This window comes from Serinus canaria, chromosome 5, assembly GCF_022539315.1.
Source record: "Serinus canaria isolate serCan28SL12 chromosome 5, serCan2020, whole genome shotgun sequence".
Lineage (NCBI taxonomy): Eukaryota > Metazoa > Chordata > Aves > Passeriformes > Fringillidae > Serinus > Serinus canaria.
Genome location: NC_066319.1, coordinates 2,709,670 through 2,737,639, shown reverse-complemented (window position 1 = coordinate 2,737,639; position 27,970 = coordinate 2,709,670). Strand labels below are relative to the sequence as shown.

Genomic DNA, 27,970 nt, shown 5'->3' with positions numbered 1-27,970 from the left:
TGAACGATCACATCAGAATTTTAGAGCCCTCTTTGTGAATTTTCATAATCTTTGCTTTCATGTAACACAGCAACAAAATAAAAGCCACCAGAAGTCATCTGCTGCAATATATATTTTAATTCAAAGTGAATCTTGACAGTAATACACCATAAATTCTTATTTTGACACTCACCAAAATAGTCACCTGGAAAACCCGCTTTTTGTGACAAAGTACAGAAGGCTTGGTCACATTTAAATCACTGAGAACTAGAAAGAAATACTATCGCAAACTGTAAGAGACATTACATCCATAAAAAATTTTCCCAGTCCTCATATTGTAATATTGCACAGTGCAATTGCTACATGGCCAACTAGTGTAGCAGAGAAATCCAAAGCAAAAAAAAAAAAAAAAAAGCCACAAGTCTACAAATTGTTAAACAGTAACAGTTCAACCTCATTAATCAAGTCTCTATCACTGGGTGTTTCTAGAACAAGTCTTCCTACAGCTTGCAGTGTGATTTAACTTTTACTTAACACAAACCACGTTAATTAGCAGTAAAAACAGAAAATTTAAAAATTAAAACAAAACAAAAAAAAGAGGAGTTAATACAGTAGCATATTTGACCAATAAAACACCCTGAAGTTAAAAACTGAACACAAGAAATTCATATAAAACCTTGCAAATTAAAGTAATATGCAGATATGCAATTCCAAAGTCATGCAGTGTTTTATTTAAAAAAGGCATTAAAACGGTACTGTGTAAAAATGCTTCTCAGAGGATGACTTTTTTCACAGAAAAGGCCCTCACCCTGAGAGCTTTTTTTTCTGCAGGTGGGCCCCAGACACTTGCAGTGACAAGAGTCTGTTCTCTCGGAGTACGTTGCGGGAGGAGGGGGGAACGTCACCTGGGGTGTTGAATTTAAGCTGTGACAGGATCCCAAATATTTCATTCTTTGAAATGCAGACATTTCTAAGATGACAAGACAAAGAAAGAGCAGCAAGATCTAATTTGGGGGAGCATTTCCAGCAACCCTTCCCTGCACAGGGCAGGACACTGTGGTGATACACAGGGAACCGTGTCAATTTAACAAGCACGTCAGCTCCAAACCTCAAGCACAGTAAAAAGAAAGTACAGAAAATCCATCAGACCCATGATGATCCCCATGGCCCCATAAAAAAAAAATAAAAAAAGAAAATGCAGGGGCTTTTTTGTTGTTGTTTGCTTGTTTTTTTTGTTACCGGGTTACAAAAATCAATGTGCTCTGCTTGCATTGGTGGTTCTTGGTGTGTCCATTGCCTGCAATGGAGTGAGCACCAAAAAAAGGGAGTGAACAGAAAACAGCACGAGTTGGAAGTGGTAAAGGCGGACATCCAATTTGACTCCCCATGTTTAGGCTTTACATACGTGTTGGTAAGATTTCAAATTCATCAGGATACTCCTAGTTGCTAATGTATACTTTATACAGACACACACACTTGTACAAAATGCATAGATTACTAAAAACATCGACAGTTTTGGGAAAAATTAGGTTTCTTAATTTTCAGTGTGATTAAAAATGTACTGCTGGTATTTTCTCTTTTTTTTTTTTTTGTTCTAATACTGTTGTATTTTAGTTATTACTTAAAAAATAAATCAAATGTAGGCACATTTATTTCATTCAGACATTCATTAAATAAAACACTGCTTGTGTTAGTGGAGTAAAGAAAAAGATTACCAGTTATTAGCTTATTGACAGAGTTAAACTCAAATGCTTTGCACTCTTATTCCAGTCAACATTGCAAGGATTGTATTCCAGATTTTGTTTTAAAAAAAGTTAAGTCAAGCCTGCAAGATGCAGCTTCTTAAGTGTCTACACAATGCCAATATGAAAACATAAAAAAATTAAGTTACATTAATACATCCACTTATATGCAGTGATGAGCTCAAAGTTAATGGAGATAAAATACTGATGCATATAACACACCCCAAAAAACATATGCAATCATCTTCCATCATTTACAGTATAGTAGTTACGACACTTCAAACATGAAAATGAAATAAAAATTAAAAAAAAAAAAAACCAAACCCAAACCCCAGCTTCTATTTCATGTAATTAGACTTGTACAGAAATTAGAAGGCTAAGAAAGAACTAGTAAATCACCTAATTTCACAGCTATCTGAAGTGGCAATCATTATATAGCAGCTTATCTATGATACATTCAAGATAAATGATACAATTTATTACTTGCCCATAAGCTAAAACACAGCCTCAGCTTAATACCTTCCATAAATCCCATCTCTACACTACAGTATACTTGAGGTCTATGAAAAAGTAGCTACCTTTTATAGGAAATGGATGATTAAGTCTTTGGTGCTGCAAAAGCAACTTCATTTGAACAAAACAAAAAACAAAAAGACACACTTCCTAAGGAGAGGGGGAAAAAATAATAATAATAATAATGCAAAAAGCATGTAATTTACGTCCCTGACGGAATGTATTAAATAAGCAAACACCCACAACAGGCTAAAACAAATACTATTCATGTAAAAAGACTAAAATCTCTCCCATGCATAAATGAAAGATTGCACACAAAGAACTCACATCTTTTTCAAGCTTCAACAGTAAATATTCTGCTACTAGTTATTAAATACTGCATGGTTTGCTCAAGCTAAGATGAAACCACATCATGGGTCAATGAGCACTTGGCTTCTCCTTTCATTAGCTAGTCAGTCATGCCTACCTCACCTCTAAACATTTTATTATATCCAATTAGACAAACACTTTTAAAATAAACTACTTAGGTCGTATTGCAGTTCCATTTACCTGTATGAAATACTGTCTTGCGTGTCACTACTCAATAGCTACTGAATCAACTTTCCTTAAGCACTACTAAAGTCCTGTCTTGAAGCTAGATCATTCTGGAGGGGGGAAAAAAAGACAGCAAAATTCGGCTACAGCAAAACATGCTGCCTTCCCAATCAGGAAAATACACCCAAATACTAAAATAATACCACACAAAATCCAAAATGAGCATTACGCTATCAAAAAATCAGCAGATCTGAATTTTTAAGTGCTGCAGTCCTCAACATTTATATATAAGTAATAACATTAACAACCTCAAATATTTAAGGCACTATGTGTGGAAACAGTTTACAATGCAGCTGAGATTATTAGGACAACAACATTTAAGAGCAATGTTTAGGCCTTTTCTTTGCCCATGCAAAAAGACACATGCAATGTGAAGAACAACAGCTCAACTTTCAGATAAGTGACTCAACATTTAAACACCAAGATATGCAACACAAACGAGTTACTTCTACACCATACTGCTGACACATGTGCATCTGTTGCTCTAGTTCTGTACACTGAATGGCTTCCCAAATGTAGACGTGTCTTGCACTAGTTAGAAGGCAATTTTATAAAAAATAGCAGGAGCAAAACCAGATTTCTGCTCCCATAAGTCACCTGTCTAAAGTTACTATATAAGAAGATAACATGACCAAAGACAAGTTATACCAAATGTGCAAAACACATTAAAAGTGAGTTTTGTTTTTTCGTTTTTTTCTTTTTTTTTTTTTAAAGCTCAAAGTTGTTTAAATTGCACCCAAGTCTACATGATTCAAAAAAATAATTTTCCTGTTGTGCCATGGCTAATACGTAACAAACACCACGTTTCTTCTCCAACCAAGACCTCCGTGCGAGCTCTCACATGAACGGGTACTGGCTGAGCTTGGTGGGGCTCAGCGGGAAGGCGGCGTAGGCGGCGGGCGAGGCGGCCACGTAGGAGTGGGGCGGGAAGAGGGCTTTGTACTGAGTCTGCTGCACGCCGGGGGAAGGCAGCAGGCGGGGGTTGATGCCCACGGGCACCTGGTGCAGCACGCCGCCGCCGCCGGGGTGGCTCAGCCCGTAGGCCGGGTGCTGCAGCAGCGCTCGGGAGGCGCAGGGCGAGGCCAGCAGGTGCGCCACGGGCGCTGGCGAGGCGTAGGGCAGCAAGGCGGGCTGCCCGCCCAGGTGGGAGCTGCCTGGCAGGTGGCTGGGGCTGCCCTGGGGCAGGGAGAAGGCGTGGCTGGCCACGGTGCCCACCAGGAAAGGCTGCGGCTGCTGCTGCTGCTGGCGGCGAGGGGCAAAGTTGCCGTTGTTCCATTCCTGCGGCCCCGAGGAGAAGTGCTGGACCTGGCCACACACACAGAGAGAGAGAAACGGGCAGGGCTTAGAGATCCCCGCAGCACAGAGAGGGGAAAAATGGAGGAGAATGCACTAAAACTAGTCAACTTAAAATCGGGAGGAATATAGAGACAGGGATTATCAAATGCTTCGACAGAACAAAAAAAAAGATACATTAGCTATTTAGGCAGCAGCACAGACAATAAGAGATGGAAAACAGAACACAACTTATTTTAATGCTCTTGCAAAGGGAAAAAAAAAAAAGGATAAAATGCCATGCTGGGCTGTTTTAACAGAAATACCATGTATCACATGAGCAAGGTGCTTATTCCACTCTACTCAGCACTGGCTTGGCATCAATTGGAAGTGCTGCATTCAGTTTGGGCACCATAATGAGGCACAAAGAGGACAAATAGGAGAGAAATTTTAGAGGAGAGCAGGAAAAATAATAAACGGATTGAAAATTATCTGAGACAACTAGGCAAACAGAAGTCTAGGTCTATGATCACAGGAAGATGTGGCAATCATTAACAGTTATAAAGAGAAAAGACTAAAAATCAATTACTCCCATTAAATGATGCAGACTTCAAACTACACAGGGCATCTACCAAAGAAAGAAGGATCAGCATAAATTTTTGTAATGAAAATAACGTTCTACGCTTTCTGCCGAGAGGCTGAGGAGCTGCAGACACTGAAGAGATTAAAAATTAATACCATGCTGATCATATTAAGGTTTGCTTAGAATTAATTAAACCAATCCTTTTGCATAATCATGCAGAAGGGGAGACTGTGTCACCCACCCAAATGTTTCTTTCAATCTAAACTATTGAACTCATTATTGCTAAATCCTCTTATCTACATATAGCATGCTTTCATTTAGCATTTAACTGACAATATTCACAGTTCCTCTGCAAGACTCACACAAACAGGTACTGCTCTAACATTAATGCACCTCCAGCTATCTAGCCAAAAGCTCAATGCAACTACAGCTCCAAGATAATTAATTAAAAGGGGCTCAAGATTGATGTCACGTGTCAACTTCAGTCCTCAGCCACAGCAGACATTTGCTATGTTGCTGGGCAATGATAAAAGTAACTTTTAAATTAGCTATAGGTATCTTCTACCTATAGCTAATATAGGAACTACAATCACAGTCTGATCTTCCCTCCAGCTTCATTACCTGGCAGCAAAGGTAAGAAATAGTTGGGTTTGCTGAGCTCTACCTCACCTCTGGATACTCAAACTAAAAGATTTTCATGCACACTACTGACAGAACAACACTGACAAACAGCTGCAGATTTTAACTGCACACTATGAGTATTTGAGCATTTGGATGTAGGAATAATAAATGCTAACATATTTTTCTTTTTGTCTCATGTTTTGATATTGTGCAAGCATTGACAAGTTTCCCAGTGTGGCTCTTCTGTTATTTTTTTAAAATAGAGTCAGCTGTATTAAGAAAATTACCCAAAATGAAAAATACTTATGACTTGCCCAGTAAGTTGAAATCCACTTTTCAAGATTTGAACACTTCTTTAACCAAGCTGCTGAAAACCTGCAGCTGCCACAGACAGCAACTGAAACTGTGAGCCTTCAGTTTGGAACTCAACTCCTTGAGTGTTTGGGGCTTGCTGGGTGTGAGTGCACATACCTGACTGAAGTTCCCATGGTGCTGATGGAATGCTGATGTCAGTTTCTGCTGACGGGTCCCCACCACACAAGACTGGTTTATTCTCCCCAGGACAGACCGACCCTTTCTCAGAGGCTGGCACGGAGCATCTTCCAAGGAAGAAATAAACAATGTTATGCGCTTTTGTTGTCACTGTTCTCTTCTAGCAAAAGTTAGATAAGGCTTCATTTGCTTAAGCATGCAGGGAGAAATAATAATACAATGCACCAATTAAAGTCAAACCCTAGCACTGTTTAGGAGTGGTTACTACAGATTAGCAGTTGTATGAATGGATCAAAATCTTCATATATATATATATATAGAATAAATATATTGGATAAATACTGAAACTTCTGTTCTTATCTATTGGCATAGAAAAACACCTGAACTAACTTACCTGTATTCACCATCTGTTCCTCAAGATGTAACCTGTTTTCAAGTCTCATGGGTGGCACCACTACTGTGCAAACAGCTGATTTGGTTTCAGGGTTAACTGAGGCTCTTGCTTCCTTATTTTTATTGTTATTGTCTACAAAGCCATTTTCCACAAAGGGGCTGTCATGTCCTGAGGAGTCTGAGCTTGGAGAACCATCCACTGTGTCACATCCACTCTCCTGTTCATCATCTGACATGCTGTCAAAAAATAAAAGTATTGCAATGAAGCAAAGAGATTTTCATGATAGAGGTACATTTTCTTAAATTAACACATTAAATTTCTAGTGACATTACTATAATTTAAAGTGAAATTGCTCAAAAGTGGATAAAAATGATGCATTGTAATTACACAGGCACATTTATTCAAACTCATCCTACCCATATATTGCAAGGCTCAAAGAAAAGAGACAACTTCTTTATATTAAAAATTGATGGAATACATGATTAACTTTATGCATACAAGAAACAGCAGTGAATTCACTAATGCCTAAATGCATGGTCAAGTCCTTTAGTGCTTTTACAGCTCATGCAACATGTCCTTATTGCATGTTGTTTAAAATAGCTCATCACAAATAAAACCACTTTTGAAAATTAACTTTTTGTGAAAAGTACTTTGACACTAAGAGGGCCAGCACAAAAGTCTGATGATTTAACCAACAGAATCAGGTAATTCTGAATAGTTTTTTCAAGTAACAAACAGTGATGATTTGACAACTACTGAGCACTGAATTGTACTTCTATATCATTAACTTCTGATTAGAGTTGCTAATTATATGACTTAATATAATAGAATGCTACTGAAACCAGAATCCAACACACTCCTCTGCTATTGACAAAGTTGAATTAGCAAGGGGAATTAAATTACAGGTCAGCTACTTACAATTCAAAGAAAATACCCTAAAATCAAGTAAGTCCTTATAAAAACTTACCTGAATTTTTGAATGTTTTGATATTGAAGAATATCAAAGGACTGACAGTGTTAACTACCAAGCAGTAAGACTACCTGATGCAGACTCAGAGTTCCACCTCCTTGTCAATACATGCTCTGACAGAACCTTTAATTATTCTAAACAAACTTTTTTGTTAAGACCTTAATTCGAATTCATTCTGCACTACAAAACTGCTGAAGGCTCAAGCTAGACATGAGGCAGTGAAGATAAAAACATTTAAAAGCTGTTCACAGCAACAGTGTTCACCTAAGTGAGCCTCACTTTTAATAGAAGAAAAAAAAGGCATCAATTTCATTAGATATTACAAGATACACAATGGGAAAACGAAAAAATACATGGTGACCAAATCTGTCACATACTACTTAGGCTCATTTAATCCTGCAACTCTAGAATATTTTTATTCCAAAGGAAGTTGCATGCAACATGTTTATATTTTCTGTGTGAGCACCATTCATTCAGAGTTCTGAAAGCTTCCACTGCAGCAAGACAGATCTTTTAGGATCAAGAATAGAGCAGTCTGTGCTGTGCAACTGCAGACCAGCAGACCAATTTTTAAACAGATCATTCACCCTCACCAGCTGGCAGCATAAAACTTGTGCATTTTTTAGCATCAACTGGGCCTGTGGTATACCAAGATGTTTCTTTTTGCTGCAAGGAGGCTGAGCTTTCACCTGTTGGATCTCTTGCAAGGAGAGGGGCTGGAGTGCTCCGAGGAGCTGGTGCTGAGCGTGCTGTCGGGGCTGCTCAGGGAGCACACGCGGTCCATGTTCAGGGTGTTCTGGCAGGCTTCACACTCCAGGCTCCCCTTACACCTGCACACAGAAGCACAGTCAGCAAACACACGTGCACCACTCACCTAGGTGCAGCTGTGCAATAGAAAAGGGCCCATTATTACAAAAGGCCCCTTAAATGTAAACTAGCATCTAATTCCTTGCTTCTTTTACATCCAAACCAAGTTTTAAACCTTTATGGTGCTCTTTTTTGAAACCTACTAAATGGATAATTTTTTTTTTACTGAATCAATACTAAAACAAGTAGATTAAAATGTTCTATACAGCAGTTCAGAGCCTTGAAACTTTTGACAAAGCTTAGATTTAAAATACATGTTCCTCCAGGTCAGAATTATTACAAGTAAGGATGAAGTCAAACAAACATTAAACTTTTAAGCCTTGCATGCTTCTGTGATGGCTCTGTGAAAGAAAACTCCACTGGGGGACAATACCCAGCACCTGCTTTTGCACCCAAAGGTTCACCTTTTCACACTGTTAGAGAAGTATTTTCTATCCACAGGTATGTAACAGTATCTAGTGGGTACTACTGCTAGTATGGTAACATGGAGTATTTACTGCAATAATATTGTTCTTCAACAAATAAATACGGCATGGCATTATGAAAAAAGCCCTAAAATAACTCTGGTTTGAAAAGGCATAACACACACACAGATTAATGGAGTGTTGTTCCCTTTCAATAACAGAGTGCTACAGAGTTAACTTTCTGCTGAAACTTGATTAGGAGCAAAATGTTTGTCCTTTTTTAACTCCGTTTCATTAGCTGTGCTGATACCTAGAGAGGCTACCCAGAACAGAGGCTTGACAGAGTTAAAGCATAAAGTAGGGATTTATTAAAAGGGATATACACCTTGGGCAGTACAAGAGCCTGGCCAGGGCTACACCCAAGATGGACCCAAGATGGACTCCAAGTCACAAGTTTTAATACTTTTGCTAAGTTTTGGTCCATTTACATATTGGGGTAATTGTCCAATTACAGCTTCAGGTTATGAAGCTCTAACTGGACAATTCCCATCCTCCCAGTTTCCTCTCCTCAATTTGCTGCTGTTTGACACTTTTTGGGCCTGAAGCTGCAGTGGTGTCCTTGGGCTGGAAAAGGAGGGTTTTGTCTAACTAGACTGTGAAGAAAACTTGCTAACACTTAATATGAAGTTCAGAGTTACACACTAAAGCAGTACAAAATCTGGAAAATATGAAATCTAAACCTGAAAGCATCAGTGCTAATGATGCTTTCTGTAGGCTGACCTAGAACAGAGACTAGAGAGAGTTAAAGAATAAAGCAGGGATTTTATCCAAAGGATCTCCTCCATGGACCCACCTTGGGCAGCACCAGAGCCCAGCCAGGGCTGCACCCAAGATGAACCAAAATGGCCCCAAAATGCACGAGCGCTCCCGGGGTCTCTCCCTGGGATCAGTTCTGCTCCATTTGCACCTTGCAGTTCATTGTCCCATCCCAGCTTTAGCCCAGGCAGTCCCACCCTGCTTGTTTTTCTCTCTCCAGCCCACGGGGATTGTGCTCCTGGGCTGAGATTTGGATCATTTGTCCTTGGTGCCCAGCTGGAGCAGGAATTGTTTTGTCTCCCTGCTCTGTGCACAGAGCTCACCATCCCCTCATGTGAAGCTCAGACCCACCCACTAAAGCAGCACAGAATGTGAAACACAGAAAAGCTAAATGGCTGAGACAGCTGCATTTAAGTCAAGCCTAACAAAAGCCAAGGCAGATGCTCACTCCCTCAGCGAGTGCGTCCGTGCCACGTCGTCCTCGTCGGTGTCACTGCTGATGGTGATGACGCTGACGGGGCTGGGGGAGCTGGCCAGGAACAGGGCCTGGCGGGGGCTGCTGGGGACAGGGGGCTCAGGGGCCAGCCTGAGAGAGGCCTCCTGCCCCTCCGAGTTGAGATTGTCCTGTGCTTCTATACAACTTATTCTCTTGACAGCCTTCAGGTTGAGGATCTTTGGAGAGATAAAGGCTGAATTTTGGATATTGGTGTTTTGTAGCATGTTGCTCCTGAGAAGGAAACAAGAACAATTTGGCATTTAGTGAATCTCAGCCTGGGAAAACTGGGCTCTATTTAACAAAACCAAAGCAGGCAATGTAGACTAAACCACCAATTTAGAAAAACACAGAACTGTAAACACAGGCAATAATACCTGGCATGGATGGTTTCAGACAAAAAAAGATACCAAGTATGTGATATCAAAGACATCAACACTGAATATAGTATACTGAAAATCCCACGTTCTTATAAAGGTAAAAACAAATGAAAATCCCATTTGGGTGAAAAACAAGGAAATAAAATCCAGCTGAATTTCCTGCAAAGATTCTCCTTGAAAGAAAAGCTGGGAGTCTCCAGATGAACCCCTTGCTTAATACAGGACTGCTGACACTGCCCAGATAACCCACACACTTTCCCCCTCATGGAGCATCCCACACCTTTGCATGGCACTGGGGCATATTTTCTTCAGCAAGCAGCTGAAGTATTTTTGGCTATCAGTGAAAGGTGACTGCGAGGCACACAGCAACCCTGTTATACAGCCTCTCTTTATTTTTAGTTGTCTAAACCTGATATATCCTCCTTCATGTAAACTTAGGAATATCTCATTAGAGCTACCTCAGGACATTCTTATACCTTCCCACAACACTCTACAATGATAGGCACATACTAATCAAAAATAATTAAAACTAATTAGCATTGCAAGTGTTGTTCCATCTAGTCTACCACCAAAATAACTTCAAGAGAAAGGACACATTTTCCCAAAAGACTAAGACGAATTGTGCCCAACAAAGATGTCACTTCTACAAGTTGTTCCCTTGCCCACAAAACAGCAAGGAACAACAGGTGTGGGAATCTATAAAACCAGAGGGTTTTGGGAAAGCTGCAAAAGGCAGCCTCAGAGACAGCAGAACTGTGCTTAGAGCTGAGCAGTAGCCATGAGATTGGTCAGCAGAAAAATTATGTAAGAAGTAGAAAAGTAAGGACAAAAAGAACAATGGTCTGTGTATTAACGCTGGTCTAGAATAACTCCCTAAGCTGCAGAAAAGTCTATCTAGTGAGATATTAGGGAGTTCTAAGCTTAATAATGGAGCTCTGTGCATTGTGTTTGAAGGCTCACAAGCAGGTATTGTATTTGAAATAAGCAAGCATTGTTTAACCAAAGGTACGTGTGCTTACAATGGATGGAACACTGTCAATGTGCTTCTGCTTTGTGTGATTGGTCAAAAAACTTTTAAAGTGAGTTGTAACTTTAAAGTTCTTAGTCTGCTGCCTGGGATGTGAGCTGATGACATCTTATTGTCATAACCATGTAATGAGGCTGATGCTGGAAAATACAACAGCTCAAGGCACGTTCATAGCAGTCCCATCCTGTTTGTGATTTGTACACAGCCCCCAGCCAGTGATACACTGTCTTTGAATGTTCTGTCTTAGAAACGTTCTACTGACCTGTTCTGGCACAGTTTGTTCCTCTTGGTAGCTGCAGGCTGAGGCCAGACAACGTGTGCAATGCCCACACTAATTGGCTGAGGGGCAGACAAGGTTATCTGATGTGTTAAAAGAGGCTGTGGTATCATTGAGCTGTAGTGGGTGCCCTGGGTAATCATCTTCCTGAGGAAAAGGAAAGGCAGGTTTATACTGCAGGTCATTCTCACCAGCATCCCCATTCCTGTTAAATCCCAGCCACTGAGGTGTGGCACAAAAGCAGGACTCACCCCCAGTCTCCAAGCCTCTGTGGGCCAGCCACAGGATCAGAGGGCAGAGATGTGGCTGGAGCTGCCACTGGTGCTACCTGCTGCCATGCAGGAACCAGGATCTGCTGCGTCTGGTTGGACCACGCCTGCTGGGGAGCACAGAGCTTTTATGGCACAGACAACTCCCTGAGCTACACTTACTGCTTGGAGTTCAGCACAGACCAGGAGAGGCACTGCAACAGAACTCTGCAGTTCAAAACATTCACCAATTTAATAAGTGAGAGTTTTGCTTTAAAGAAGGCCAACCTGAGAAAGGATTCCTGCTCGAATCTGCAGTGGCTGAATTGCGTGGGCTTGGGTCACCAGTGGGACTGCATTATCCACCCTCAGGGAGAAACTGGTGGGTTTGCTGTGGTTTGTAGGAATTCCTGGCAGGGAGAAAAACACATACCCAAGCTTTAGGCAAACAGCAGTCTTGCATGTATTTTGTGAGCAAACATATAGGACGATTTTAAAACATTTCACAGTTTTTTAAAATGTGTTTATGATCTAATTCCATAATTTAGACTTTCAAGCCAAACAAATTAACACCTTAAAGATTTTTTGTGCCATAACTTATCTGCACAAATATTTGAGCTGTAGTTTCCAGAAAGAACTGCCAATAGCTACTAGTTGGAAACAGACTACTAGGAAGAGGAATGACTTTGGCAGAAAGTTCTGCAGAGCTAAGCATTTACTCTTTATCACAAACTACTTTAAAAGAATTTGAAAGGAAGCAGGCAAAAGTAAGCAGAACTGAATTTCAAAGCTTCTCAGAATGGACTACTGCACACCTCATGCTCTGTATTTCCAAGCAGGCTGAAACACATTCTTCTCAGCTTTTACAGCTGGCAATGCCACATGTACAATGTCCCTCTTTGCTACCATCTCTTTGGTGGGAAACAATGTAAAATCTTCTGTCTGCCTCAACAAATATTTGCAGTAGAATCCATAATCCTCTCTTCATCAAAATAATGCAAACTATAGTAAACTATAATATATAATGCAATCTACTCACCAGAGCACAACACAAACAAGATGCATCTCATGTCTAGTATAGATTTCACTATTGTTACAGGAAACTAACACAGATACAGCAATGCTGCCATGTTTACTTCAAGAACTTTTTTTACACAATAATGCCAAACTATAATGAAAGAGGAATTTTTCTTAACAGACATTGCAACAGAACAGCCATGCTTGAAGAAAATCCTGGCTAGGAAATAGGAAAAGATATCCCTGATCTCATCTTCTAACTGCACTTCATGCCTCGTGCTTCACTCAAAGATTAAGCATGGGTGTTCACAGGTAACTACTAAAGAATTACTACACTGAAGTTTGTAAGTGCTTTGGCTGGGTTTTTTTTTAATCTTTACAGTAGAGGATGAAAGAAAGTTTTCATCTGATGTAAATCTCTCATGTCACAATACTCAGTTATAACCACGCACTTCAAAGCTTCTCATTTTGAAACAGACTTGACTGTTTTTTTTCCCCACAGCCATCTAGAAGAGCAGCATCTTAACTCTGACAGAAGTAGAGAGTTTTAGCACTTCAGATACTCCACAGAGCAGCCAAGCTGGGAAACTTTGAAGCAGTGCCAGATACCATTAATATCCTTTTTCATCTGTGCCAGCAACTCGTCACCTATGTGATGAAAACAATATATCCCCTCCACTTCAGCTGTAGCAGAAATTAAATTTGGAAAGTTATCATCATATTAAGAATACAGTATACAAATCACAGATAAAGTGTCTGCCTGTGCTGTTTCCTTTGCTATAAATCACTTTATTCATCTGGGAATAATGAAAACAATAGTGGTTTTTATAATTATGGAGTATGTCATTGTGTAAAGAACATATACAATTTACACAATTAACTGCTCAGAAGGAAATCTCTGTGAAGCAGCCTGTGAATAGTCAGAACTTTCTCGAGTTTCTGCAACCCAAGGTAGCTGTAGCTGCCACAAAAAATAGTATTGATAAAGTCTGCTGTATCTGTCTTTATCTATAGAGATTAAGACTTCTTGGGCTTTAAGTTTGGGTTGAATATTTCTGGTTGTTTCATTTCAGAGTGCATCTAGGGTGATTTCTGAAGTTTTAAAATGCAGAATGAAAACAAGGTTCATTCTTTAAAAAAACTACTCCCTATAAATTCCATAACTTCAAAATCTGATCTCAACACAAAGCTGAACATCACCAAGATAAATAAATTACATCTTTGGAACAAAGACTATCATCAAGCTAAGTTAATTAGCAAACAATATAAAGTGCCTTCCCATTTCCATAAATGACTATTACTAGGATAAGACACTGATATTCACTCCATCTTTCCTGTTTCCTCTCCAAATTTACTTCAGAACACCCCCCTTATTGCTTCTCCTTCCACACTTTTTTCTCCTATTTTATCCAAGACACAAATTTATTTCCCTGTGTGTGGAGAATATGAAGATGGGCTCTGGGTTGTTTAAATAATTTTCTGCAGGTGCTGACTTGCTGTTTCTTTTAAAAAGGTGCAATGAATCTGCATCTGACTCACTCACTGATTTTTAATGACATAATTAAGTTGGTTTAAATATAAACCTTAAATGGATATAACAGAAAACTCAAATATTGCTAACATACAGGCAGTAACACTCATATTTTAGGAACTGTGACAATTACAGCTAAATATACCTTGAATGGCTGGAGGACATATAATCAATGCTTGCTGGAAAACATCACTGCAACCAAACTGAGCAGTTCCTGCCTGCAGTGGAATCCCTTGGTGCAGAACTGAGTGGGCAGATGCAGTTAATGCCTATGGGAACAGATGCAACACAGGCAAGGTCATTGTAACTGTGAAACTACATCTCTCACACACTTGTCCCACCACTTTATACAGTAAATAACTAAAAGAAACTTATAAAAATTCATGTTTCAAATCCATTTCACAGGAAGCCATCACACTGGGCCACTGGAGGGCACCAGAATACAGCACTGGCAACTCCAGATTGTAACTTAATTTGGAACATATTCTAAATTATTTGTCTAAGAAAACATTACCAAAAAAACAGAGTTCAAGACAGAAGATTTTACCTCTTAACAAACGTAATTTTTTTCAATTATTGAATTAATCAGAAAAACTACATTAACTGAACTTACAGTAAAAACAAAACAAAACCAAACCAAGAAAAACATGAATCATTGATTTTACCTGACTTCTTACTGGACCAATTTTGGTAAAGCTTGCAGTCCTGTTGGCTGCACTGCCTGAGGCAACTGATCTCATGAGTGATGTTTTATTGCAATTGCTTAAGTCGTACAGGTTTGATCTGCATTTGCAAATATCCATGATATGAAAGCAGGACTTCACTCTATCAGAAGCAGAAAATAAGTTGTTTTAATCACCATTTCATGTTGTTGAAGGTAAAAAACAATTCCCCATAATAAGGGGAAAAAATTAGTTCAAACCCCACATTTCCCAGTTTCACAGAATGGGATCATCCACACAGGCAGAAAAACAGAAACACTGTTGTTACTATGGTCACATCAAGCCTCTCTGATGCATATTTTAAATTCAGAAAAAATACTGCTGTTTCTTTCTCTTTCCATCTAACACCATTTTCTAACAGCTGTTTACAGACAGGAAAGACAGGAAATGAAATAGATGGGCAAAGCTTGCTCTTTCAGTGACATGCTTGCAACTTTAGGAAATCCATGGTGAAATATACAACTGCAGAACTGCAAGAAAACTTTCAATACATTCCATATTAATCAATACATGAAAGGAACTACCTGAAATGTTAACCTCAAGAGGAAATGCCTAGCCTAGCCCTCAATGACTGACAGGAACTAGGGCTCCTCATCCTCCCAAAAAATCACAGCCAAGTTTCTGCAGCGCTGGAATTTCAACAATCATACATAAAACCAACTTAGGAATCTATTGCTCTAACTGTTACTTTCAGAGAAAAATAGTTATTCAAGCAGTTTCCTTGACCCAACAGATGTATCTAATACTGCAAGCACTTGAAACATTTTTCTAAGACACTGCAAAAATGAAAGATTTTTTTTTTGCTCTGATAGCAGAAGAAACAAACAACACTTTTACACAAATGAATTGCAACAACAGATTTCCATGTTACATACTGGTTGCTATGAGGAAAATCAAGGAGGTGCTTCATGGTAACAAAAGAATGGTTCAGGGTCTCAGCTGGAGTGATTCTTAAATCAGCATCGATAAGCAACATTTTCTTCAACAGACTGACAAATTCCCTCCTGTCTGCCTTCTCTGCCAACAGGTCACTTCCTTCCAAATCCATCACCATGTTCACCTGGCACAGAACAAAACAGGCAGATAGAAGACACACATATTAATTTAACTCTTTCTGGTACTGTTTTCTGCTATAAAATACTGATATTCAGCATTTTTATCACATGGGGTATGGTGGATTTGTCTTAACCCAAAACAGCTGGCTTGGAATTGGTGGCTTTTTTTTAAGGCATGCACACTACTCCCCCCTTGCAACCTCCCTGAAGGCTTTATTCCAGTTTGGGACTTGGAATTTAAGAAGTAAGATTTGGAATAAAGATCTTTTTATGGTCTAACTCGAACTACAGTTAATCTTTAAAAAACAATTTCAAGCTCATATTAATGCCAGCCTTGCAACAAAATTTGATCCTTTTTTCAGGATGTGAAAGACAACAAAAAATTGCCTTTTCTTATTGATTTATAGACTTATAGAGAGGTATAAAGCTAAAGAAAAGTGAGGAAACAGCCATGTTTTTATAAACAAAATTTTAAAAACTACACTTAGAATGATATTGTTAAGATAACAGAATTATACTGGAAACCAAACAATAAACAAAGCAGGTTCCACATGCATTCTTTGTTTATTATTTGCCACAGTGGCAGATAAGGTAGAAGAGAAAATAACATTTTACACAAAATTCAAGGGTTCCTCCACCACAAGGACAGGTTCCACTGTTTAACTCAAGCAATGGAAAAGGAAGATCAGCTCAAAGGGCTGACACAGCCAGACATTTTCCTCAGAGCAGCAGAGAAGAGTGAATATGACTGAGACACAATAAATTATATTCTAAAAGGCATTTCTTTCCAAACCAGTGAAATGTTTTAAGATCACCAGTCATTCCCACACATTCCTTCTGCAGAGGAAGGAGGCTTTAATACTCACGTGCACTATATCATCCAAACTGTTGAAAATATACTTTCTGGCCTCTTTGGACTTCATACCTGTTTCTGCCTCGTGTTCTTCCAATGTCTCAACAAAAAGAAAAGGAAAGCTTAGTTTAGAATCTGCCAAAAAAGGTCACCTATAACTACAAAGTGACTTTATGTACTTATTGACCTAAAACCCACTATTTTTTCCCAAATTATTAGTATATCAGTTATATATTTGTATGCTGCTTTACTGGCTACTTTCATTCTCTAAATCAAAAGACAATAACTACAATGTTTTCCATCTGACAAATCACTGTACTGGATTACAACAGATAGTTTATGAATCACACAGGAAGTGCTGAAAGCCTAGCATAGAGCAGTTTAATGAAACTCCTGTATTTTTGTATATCACAGCTTTTCTATTATTGCATTTTAGTAATTTTCTCAAACTCAGACCTTAAACCCCAAGCAGCAGCAATATCACATCACTGTGAAAGAAATAAATCAAAACCCAAAATCCATTCAACTTCTTTGTTTCCTTTTTTCTTTTTTTTATTATTGTACTTCTATCCCTCCACATACACAACAAGTGATGTAAATATTTTAAATACTTCAGTATGAAACAAAAACACCCCAGAGAATGAATGGTTTATGAGTTGGTAGAGTAGCTTCTGTTACAATTTTCCTTCCTCAACACAGACAGCACCAGTAGGCTGGTGCTGCAAGAGGCAAGGTGGGACTTCAGGGAAAAAGCTTTTAACACACAGATTGCAGAAAAGCTTCCAAAATGAACTTTGACAAAGACTGCAACTAACGAGCAATAGCCCATATCAAACCCCCTAATTAACCTCTGCAAGGTAACAAAGAGCTCCTGGAAGTGGGGAGGGCTGACTGCACCAAGAGCTCACTCTGACATGGAAAAGGCAGATGTAAAGTGTCACCTAAAGCCCAAGTGCTTGAGAAAGCAGAGGGAGGGATTAACCAGGTGTGGGTGTAATTGCAGAAATGTTACATAACCCCAGAGCTGCTGGGGATTTACCAACTTGCTGGGGGGACTTATGCAACTGGTGCTGGGAGCTGGCAGCTGTTTGGTGCTGCAGAGATCCCTGTCAGCCCCAACTGCTGCCTGAGCCCTCTGTAACCCCAGGGAAGCTGGGCCACGGAGAAACACAGTTTTAAAAAATGTAAATTATTTGAGTGGGAAGCAAAGGCTCTGCTTATGGCCAGAGTGCAATAATGTTGCTTAGAAAGAAGCAAGGTGTGCAGAACACAAAAGTACATTTTGTTTTAACTTTGTCTGCACTCACTGTATTGCAGCTTTCAGCCAACAAAGGCTGTTTTAGCAGGAGATCTAAAAGAAATGAACTGTAAACAGCCACGTTATTTTTTTAATCTCCTTTTTCCTCCTAGGAACTTCTGATCCTGAAGCCAGTTCTGGACAAATGTTGTCAGAGCAGTGTGGGCCTCAGAGACAAATTCCTTACATGAAGGGAAAAGCAGTAACAGAGTAAAAAAAGAGAAGAAAACAAACCAAACACATTCATTTAGCACCTCTGGAGATACAAGGCTTAATCTGAATTCCCCACCTGGCAGCCATGAACTGGCCACAGCACAGCCTGGCAGCTGCACCTTGGGGGACAGAAAAAATGGAAGGGATAAAGAGCAGGAGCTGCTAAAAACCACAGGAGATGCACCAGGGACATCATGGTCTTGCAGTGAATCTTGGCTTCTCTCCTTGCCCTGCTCAGAGAATATTGTGCTGTTTTCTGCTACATTGCACTGTTTACCTTTAATCTCCAACTAGAATATGGTGCATCTGTTTCTCTGCAGAAAAATCTCGCAGTTTTCGTTCCCATGCTTAACAACTGCTCTCCTGGCAAACCTTGAGTCTGTGAAATGTAACGAATCTGAGGAAAAAACAGAACAGGGAAAAGGATTTACCTCCTCTTTTCAAAACGTGATCCCCACACAGTTAAAAACTCGGAATTTCATTTGAGAAATGACAAAATGAACCATGCTCAGAGTTCCACAGCCACATCTTACAGAGGGGACAAGCCTAACCCTGAGCACTTGGCACTGCTCTCTCCATCTCCAGAGAAAGCCACACATAAACAAACCTCTCAGGTGACCTATATAAGCGAGCTTTTTGGGTTGGTTCACAGCAACGAGGAGCTGGGGAGAGTGGCTGTCATCACCACCCACTCCAATCCTAAATGTATTTTTTTAATTCTAAACAGGAAAATCAGTAGGAGTGCTTTGTTTGCTTAGAGAACTTCCATGATTTTTTTTTTTGGCTTGTTCTGATTACATAACTAGATAAAAATCCTTCCCATTTGCTGTTTCCAGTGTATCAGTCTTTTACACATCTGACACACCTGCATTTCAAGGAAACATTCCATGTGGAAAGGGAGTGTCTGTACAAGCTCCAGGCAGCAAAAGATTGTGTTGTTGTCCAAGAAAATCTGCAACTGAGGGTGATGGGAACGGACTGGCTTTATGCCTGAAAGAAACTTTGCTCTGAAATGATCAAAATGCATTTATTCTGGATGATTTACTATGCATTTTGCATTACCTATCATAGTTGGTGATCAATTTTTCACCTAGCAAAGTTTCAAGGCTTCAACAGAAATCTGTTGAAACATGATGTGTTTTAACTACTGTGCATGCAATGTTAACTCACTCTACAAGGGGGGAGCTATCCCAGAGGCAGTATTGCTTTCAAAATTAAAAACCACCTTGGAATTGGAAGAATAATTGGCAAGAACTGAAAACCAAGCTTGCTGCAGGTCGGGATGGAGAGGGTACAGATTCCATCAGCCAGGGCTGAACTTCGGAAGGGCAGGGGTCCCACACCACAGAGGGGCTGCTGGGGTGAGCCAGCCCCTGGAAAAGGAGGAGCAGCCAGGGAATAAGAGAGAAGAAAGGGAAAAAAATTAAAAGGAGAGCGTGGCCAAATACACCAAATCAGAAATTGAGAGATGAGAAGATAAAGGCAATGAAAGAGAGAGGACTTGAGAGCTGGGAGCACCTGGGAGGAGAAAAACTGATGGGTAGTAAAAAGTAAAAGGAACATGAGAGGCTTCTGCTGAAAAGTGACAGACCCAAGTGGGGAGGAACTAAACACAGCACTGCCAACTTTGGGGGTTTAGTATCCTCCATAATTCCCAGCCTCAGGGAGTAAGGAGTAACATCTGACCAGAGGTATTTCTAGATCATTTTAAATGTCCTCAAAAAACAAAGAGTCCTAAAAAGTAGAGGGGAAAAGCCAGTGCATTAATTCAAAAATTCAGCAGTTAAGTGCCTGTGCCTGTCTCTAATGAGTATTAAAGCTCAGAAGACAGGGCTGTTTTCCACTGAGAAACACAGCTGTTACTGCTTCTAACCACAAATGAATGGGAGAACTAAGAGCTCCATTTCAAGGGCCAGTGTGTTGGCTGCCACACACCAGGGGGACAGGGGGGAAATGCAGCACAAAGCCTGTTTGTTTACTCAGTGACACACACCACGTAGCAGGAGGACAGGAATTCCCTTGGAAGCCATCTCCTGCTCCTGCTGTACTCATGGATACTGAGAAAAACCCTGAGCCCATTTTCTCCAGAGCAAGTTTTGCAGAGCTGCTGGAGCACAGTTACAAGCCTGGTTAAAACAAGGCAATTCCTGATGGTGCAGAGGAGGTTGCAGCCCCTCTTTCACCACACCTTCTCCAAAATGAGGATCAGGCAAGTTGCTAGATGAGGCTTCCAGCAAACTTGAATGATATGTAAGAGATAAATAAATTTGCTGAGTTTTTGGAAACTTTTGAGAGAGCATTATAGATTCCTTCCAAAAAACAAACTGCCTCCACTTTATCCTTACAAAAACAGTGAATTATATGGGTTGTTAGATGTTTCCTCTTTTACTTTCCATTTTAACAGCAATAGTCTGCAAAAAGGTCTTCTAAATGCATCAAAGCATCAACCCACATTCCATTCATAGCTCACTTTCCCATGTGAAATGCTGCATTTTGTGTAAATGAAGGAAACTGAAATAGAAACATGACCAACATCAACACAAAATTAATATATCCCCTGAAAATGGTTCAGATTTTCAGAAAAGTGGGTCTGATCTGTCAGTGAAGGAAGCCAAAATCCCACTCCATGAGCAGGACTTGAGTAATCTAAACAACAGCCTCTGAACTAAATGCTGAATCAAAGACTGGAACTTAGCAAGAAGGCACTGCTGCTCCTTCTGGGGTTTTCAAGAGGTTGCTTCACTTGCAAAGTTCAAAACCAGGTGGGCATGCTCAGGATGCTGATTACATTCCTCCCAAATTCCACATTATTTTCTAAGTGTTTATAATAAAAAAATGTTCTACATCTTTCATTAGAAGCAACATGGAGTTTTATTAAGTTTGCTCAGTAATGCTCATGGTGTCAGTACTGAAAACTCCAAGAAAGCAAGGGCAGCGCTTTAGGAGCTCCAAGCTTTACCCCTGCCTAGCTACAGTATGATTGTTCCTTGTGAAGTACAGGCTCTCAAATCCTTGGGCTTTGTTGGATTTCCAGAAAGCATCAGAAAGTACTCAGAGCACAATTAATCCTGACATCTGAATAGACATTCCAGAGTCAACCCTGTTCATGGCAAAGGAAAGAGAGATTAGAATGCAGCAATGGTAGCTGCAAACTTTGGTTTCCATCAGAAACAGCAGCTTTAATACCAACATCTATTTCATAAGATGGAGGGAGGAGGACAAATGGCAACTTAATTCAAAAAAAGCAGCACAATATACAGTCTGGGTCAGAATCAGGATTTATGTCTCTAGGACAATCAATAAGGCTAAATTAAAAGGATTGAACAGACTTGAGGGAATGCTACATAATAGGGGATATAATTAGCAGTTAAAATTCTGTATTTAATGATCTGAAAGTCTTAAGTTGCAGAAAGTGCAGATATGCTTGTGAAATTTATTCTACTACCTGGTCATATTCCAGTGCTCCTGGGTACAGTGGCCATCCAAGAAAGAGCTCTGCAATCACACACCCTAACGACCACATGTCTATGGCTTCACAAAACGGCAATCCCAGTATGATCTCTGGTGCTCTGCAAATCAAACATGGTTACTGAAGGTTTCTCCTTGGGGAAGAAAGGTCATTCAACAATCCAACATGACAAAGAAAAAAATTTTAAAAACCAATCTGTTTCTTGATAATTATTTTAATTAATTATAAGCATCAGAAATTGCATTTTTATTTATCTAAGTAACCTGTGCTAGTATTTTGCAGCTCTTAGATTTTTTTTTTTTCCTACAAGTACCAGTTTGCTATGCAAATGAAAATAACTGATATGCCTGGAAAACAGAATATCCCTGAGACAGAACTTTTGCCTTTCCTCCAGTATGTCTCAAATGAGCTGTCCACGCAATGTCATTTGTTTGTAACTATATTCCAAACACACCAGCCTTTCATCTCAAAAAAAAACCCAACTAGAAGTTTTATCTGAAAATCCACCTGCACACTTCTCAACTGTACAGTACAGTTAAAGCTATTTAAAATATCAATTTAATTATGTAACTGCAAATCTCTTAATGTACTCAAATCAGTTGAATGTGATCAATTTTTAAATCACTTAAATGAAAGCACTGCATTTGCTAAACAGAGCAGGTGTTATTTTTCACCTAAAACAAATGTGAATTATTTAACCAACACCATCTGAATTTATGTCTCCACTCAAGAACCAGAAAAATTGGTATTGACACAGCTGCTAAAGGGGCTTTTAACGTCTTTGTTCACATGGAATGGAACTCAAGTATTTCACAAATATCCATTTTCATTGTATTTGTCCTTTTAAAACCTTCCCTCCCAGCTCATTCAAGCTATTAACAAAAGGAAAAAGAATGAATTTATATCTGCACTCTAACATGGAAAGACGCCTGGAGATGTAAAATATTGTTCCAAGCATCACACTATCAAGGGATCCACTTTTAAAGCAGACAAGCTGTTGTTTGCTCAGCATGTCACAGAGGAGCAGGAAAGTGGTTAAATCCAAGAGGGTAATTCCCAATGCAGCTGGGCAGAATGGGAGCATCCAACTGACCAGGAAACGTGGGATTTCTCCCCTGGGGAAAAGCTCACAAATCTTCACAGATTCAGCATATCCTGACATAGTCTACTGATAATTCCACACACAAAGCAGACTGATCATGGTAAATACCTACAAATCTCATTCTCCTCTTTACTGTTATCAAAATATTCTTTAAATTAAGGACATGTACTGGATTGGGAACAAATTCCTATTTTTATGCTACACTGGGACAGAGAAGCTACCTTGTAGCTGTAGAGCAAACCAAAAGCTGAAGCATCTCCATCCCCTTTCACAAAGGGTAGTTGGGAGAAGCTGTATACAGACACATTTCAAGCTCCAAGGATGAATGTTCACCACCAGGGAAAGGACTCCCAATGCTCTGCCCCATCTCTGACTAGTGAAGCCATTTGGGCTTCTGCCACAGGGAAAATCCAACACTTTTTAGATGAGAAAATCGTCTACAGGACAGGATATTCTGTTAAGTAATTACATACTTTCCATTCATGCTGGCACTTTAGTTCTCCCCATCCTTGCCACAAACCATTTTGGATGTGATTACATGAAGGCTAAATCTTGTCACGCCAGCTGTGAAACTGGAGAGGCTCAGTTTTCCACTGCCTCCAAAGATCTGACTACAAAAAACTTCTGGGGATCAAACATATGTATTTTTGCAATGCAGGATCCTGACACTGCAGTAAGTCTTAGCTAGTTTCATTATCCAAGAAATCAATTCAACATCTCTGGATGCCACAAGACAGAAATAGCAGCGAGAAGCGTCTGCCTTTGCCCCTGGCTGGGTGCCAGTCTGCCTATGGTTGTTACAGATCTCTGTTAAAATACACTTCCTTTTGTTGTATTGTGTTACAGCCCTGCATAGTTAATGAATATACACACAGCCTATGGATACAGGGGCTTGAACAAATGCTTCTGCTAAAATAAGCTCTGTAAAACCTCTTAGGTTTACTCAATGGTTAATACGTGTGCCGTGCAAAAATAGCCGCAGTACGTCCGTCTGTCTGTCCCTGTGGAGAGACAGGATCCCAAAGGAGTGAAGGATGAGGGGAGAGACAATGCCCAAAAAGAAAAAAAAAAAAATACAGAATACTTGCTGTGTTTCAAAATACAGGAATCTGGTCATTTTCCCACAAAGAAAAGCACTAATAAGTCAAAGGAAAAGGAAGGTAATTCAGGAGAAGTGCTCCTCACTTGCCAACACCAGATCTGCCATCCACAAAGAAGAGGAAATAAATGTGCTCCTGAGCATAGCTACCTGCACCCTTCCACAGAAAATATTTTCAGGCCAGCTTGAAGAGAGGAAGATGAAGAGCTGCTGCTCTATCAGGGACAATGTAACCTACTATCCTTAAAATGAAATAACTTTCTCACAGCAAATTAAGTTGCAGGAAAACTGTGACTGAGTTTGATCATGTTTAGAGTGGTCTTAACCAGCTCAAATATTTTTGTAAAACAAAAGTTTTTTAATGTCATGCTCAAAACCACCTGCTTCTGTTTCTCCTTCTTTTAAAGTTCCTGTTAAAAATCTGTCTGGAGACTGAAAAGTGTTAAAGTGGAGAGAATTATTCTTCAATTTTTGTTTTTAAGATGACCCACAGCTGTTTTCTCCTACAAGGAATACTTCACCATGCCCCTCAAAAGGAAGATATTCCCTTTCCTAACTACAAGCATAGACATGAGAGTGGTAGGAACTACAGCTGTCCCAACAGTCCCTTTAACATGGGATTACTCAAAAAACAGTGTAACTAAGGATTTCTCTCTCTCAAAATATCACCACACACAAATACGCTCCTGCTTGGTTTTTACTGCAGATCACAAGATGTCCAGTGCATCAGAAGATACCACAGCCTCCACCTGAGCAAACAGCACCTGTTATCCCATACCAAGACATCAACAAGGAGAACACCAGAATCTTCTAAACTTCTTAAGGACACTGAATCTTAATTAAATGTACTTAAACTAAAAGCAAGATTTTAGAGAGAAAGCACCTTTTTCCTTCTTATCAGTGTTAATAAAACATTAATTTAAAACATTATCATAAAACAGCACAGCTTAGACTTTACAATTAGAAAGATCTAAAATGATGAAAGACAAATGAATACCTGTTTCAGCTGCTTGTTTGGATAGTCACATCACATTTATTACATCCCAGACCATAAACACATACTATATACTATCTACTATAAACACATAGAAATATACTACCCTATAACTTTTTGTAAGCTTATGAGAAAAGAAATTACACAATTTGTTCCATTAACTTGTTCAAAGACCAGAATATTTCATAAAATAGTTTAGCTTCAGCATGTTAGCCAGCTTGGAATAAAACAACAAAATGAACAAATTTGAAAAATGAGAGTTCCATGATGGAGGATTAAAAAAAAAATTAAAAACAAACCCCAAGCAAAAACTTGCTAAAAAAAAAAAAAAAAATCAAAACTGCAGCATAATAACAGAAAGTTTCTTCCAACCCTTACACCGGGGGAACAAAGAATGAAGAGCAAGAATTACCCACACTACAAAAATAAGTCATAAAAAAATCTGTAAGAAGTCAAACCATTTCAGATGATCATCACCTAGAAATGGTTGGTTAGAAATCCAATTTAGAACAGAAGTTACATGAAAAAGCTAAAACCCAACAGTCCTTGTGCAAAGCACCAACTGAAGAACAGCACAAGACAACAAGAACAGCAGCTTCCCTTGTTCACTTCCATGAACAATTCAGGTGAATGCAGGAATAATTTCTAAATATGTTCCCACTGAAGGTCCTATAACAGTCACACTACACATACCCCCTCAGAGATCAAGGAAGTGAGACTAAAGATTGAGTAATTCTTATTTCTATTTCCTTGGCAGTGTGGGAGGGTCAATGTATCAACTGCTGATCACAGCACTGGCTTATTTACCTGCTGCTCTCCAGAGTGGGGAGTTTAGAAACAGCCTTCCTCCCCTCAAACTTTACTACCAAACTTTACTATCTCTATTTACCACGGGGCTGACAATGCCTGTTAGTTACCTACTCTGGATACAACACAATGGCACTGTGATAAGAAATACTTATGCAAGGAAGCCATCAAAAGGGTGGGATGTTCATAATTTATTTTTTAAAAGCCCTGGTATGGACGACTCACGTAAATGAATCCAATTAGCAAGAGTTAAAGTCAGACCAGATTACCAGCCTGAGTAAAACCAGTCTTTGCCCCTGCTGCCATCATGAGCACAATGCAAGCACATCCCTCCTGAAAGGAATAACCACACACGGCTTGTGAGATGCACAATTCTTCTCCTAAAGAAAAGAGGCCTAGGAGAAGGAGCAGATGCAGTGAGTTAATGAGAGATGGCAGTGGGCATTCTGATGAGTTTTCTCATGTACAATTCACTCTTCAACTACCAGTCTTTACCACATACATGAAGGAGTGCAAACCTTTCCTCAAGATCTGCAAGAACACAGCAAAGACTCTTGGCTGGAGGGATCAAAATCAAGGTGGCAACACCCAGAAAAAAACTCCCAGGCAAGTACACCTGAAGGATGAAATGGAAAGGAACCATGTAATGACAAAACCTGGAAATGATGAAGGATATAAAGATCAGTTGGCTCTACAGTGGATTCATCATGGTCTTCAGAAGGAATTTCAAATATGCAATTACATCAACACAACAAGAGGAAGTAGAGCATACAGGGTGTATAGTAAACCACAGTGAAAATTAATGTACCATATTCATTAATTAATTACCCAGAAGAAATTATGTTATAAATTAATCAACTTTTCAATGAAAAGTCTAGACAACTTTACAGATTACTCAAGAAAAATATTTTACAATTGGGAGCAAAAATAATCAGGATATCAGTATTTATTTTCAAAGGACAAAGACATATAAAAAATACTATGCCTTATATAAAACTAGTGATATTCCCTCACCTTGAAGGGTGTGTGTTCACTTTTGAATTCTGGGTTCAGTTTTGGTCACCCCCATCTGAAAAAGGATACATCAAATAGAAAAGACGCAGAAAAGAACAATACAAATTAAAGACTTGAAGAGATTTGGGTACAAGAAGAAACCCTGGTTAAAACTATAAAGCTTCAAGGAAGAATGATCAGTAACATTACTCAAATAATATAATAAATAAGGGAAGAGAAGCAGACAGGTGTTTCTAATGCCCTGCCTCACTCTAGAAGACCAAGGAATCCCCCACCCACTTTGAGATAAAGGCTGATGCAAACATAAAAGTGGATTTTTAAAGCCAGAATTGCAATTACTCTCAAAATCACAGGTCACTGTTGAGATAAAAAAATATTAGGAGTATTTAAGAATGGATAGACAGGAGAATATCCACAAGTAAGGGTTGAATCCATGTAGAACAAGAACAGCCATCAACTGTGTAAAGCTGTAAGAAAATTGCATCAGAAGACGCTGAAGTGCAACCTCGTGCTGCAGGAAATTTTCTGCAGCAACAGAAGACTGGGATACATAGACTGCTGATCTGAGAACACACATTTCCTACACATTCAATCACTATTCTTGCACAAATATATGAGTTATCCAAGCAAATCCCTTGACACAAACTACAAGCTTCTGTACAACCTTCTAGTCTCGACAATCTTCCTCATGCTCAGAATAACTGTTACTTGTAATGTCATTTTGTTAAAATAAGAATTATATCAACATAATTTATAGGTGCCTTTAAAATAGTTGTGTTACACATTAAAAACCCACTTAACTGCACCTCCTAAGAACATTTTTATAGTTGAATTTATTGTCTCTTGCTTTGAAGTGCACTGAGATGTCAGAGGCAGACTGGCAGTGTCATGTGCTAACATAAATTTGATCTTAGAAATGCAAGTATGGTACACCATGCCAGACAACGAGCCTTCCTCCCCATTCTTTGGGAGGAACACTGCTGCAAATCAAGAATCAAAAACTGAATTATAGATTTACATTCACACTCCTGGCTTTTGTAGTTTTCTAGGGTTCTTTAAACTCTTCCATCATTAGGCATTAGGAAGTGCATAAGTGGCAGACTCTGATGGGGGGGGGTATTTTTT

At 39.4% G+C, this 27,970-nt stretch overlaps 1 protein-coding gene across 4 annotated transcripts in view; it reads right to left on the bottom strand.

Annotated features, from left to right (window-relative positions):
- Positions 1-97: 97 nt before the first annotated feature.
- The window catches only part of HIPK3 (homeodomain interacting protein kinase 3), a 68,473-nt gene continuing 40,600 nt past the window's right edge, over positions 98-27,970 (bottom strand). For 3 of the 4 annotated variants that reach the window (XM_030240123.2, XM_018921981.3, XM_050974943.1), the window contains exons 3-16: positions 21,806-21,929; positions 18,638-18,757; positions 16,864-16,950; positions 15,818-16,002; positions 14,886-15,045; positions 14,366-14,489; positions 11,961-12,082; positions 11,676-11,803; positions 11,410-11,571; positions 9,696-9,974; positions 7,850-7,990; positions 6,191-6,426; positions 5,776-5,903; positions 98-4,133 (exon numbers count right to left, since the gene is read on the bottom strand). In XM_030240123.2, the coding sequence (XP_030095983.1) occupies positions 3,666-4,133; positions 5,776-5,903; positions 6,191-6,426; positions 7,850-7,990; positions 9,696-9,974; positions 11,410-11,571; positions 11,676-11,803; positions 11,961-12,082; positions 14,366-14,489; positions 14,886-15,045; positions 15,818-16,002; positions 16,864-16,950; positions 18,638-18,757; positions 21,806-21,929 (2,464 nt within the window). In that variant the 3' untranslated portion in view covers positions 98-3,665. The remainder of the gene's footprint in view (positions 4,134-5,775; positions 5,904-6,190; positions 6,427-7,849; positions 7,991-9,695; positions 9,975-11,409; positions 11,572-11,675; positions 11,804-11,960; positions 12,083-14,365; positions 14,490-14,885; positions 15,046-15,817; positions 16,003-16,863; positions 16,951-18,637; positions 18,758-21,805; positions 21,930-27,970) is intronic. The other variant, XM_050974941.1, reaches the window with a different exon arrangement.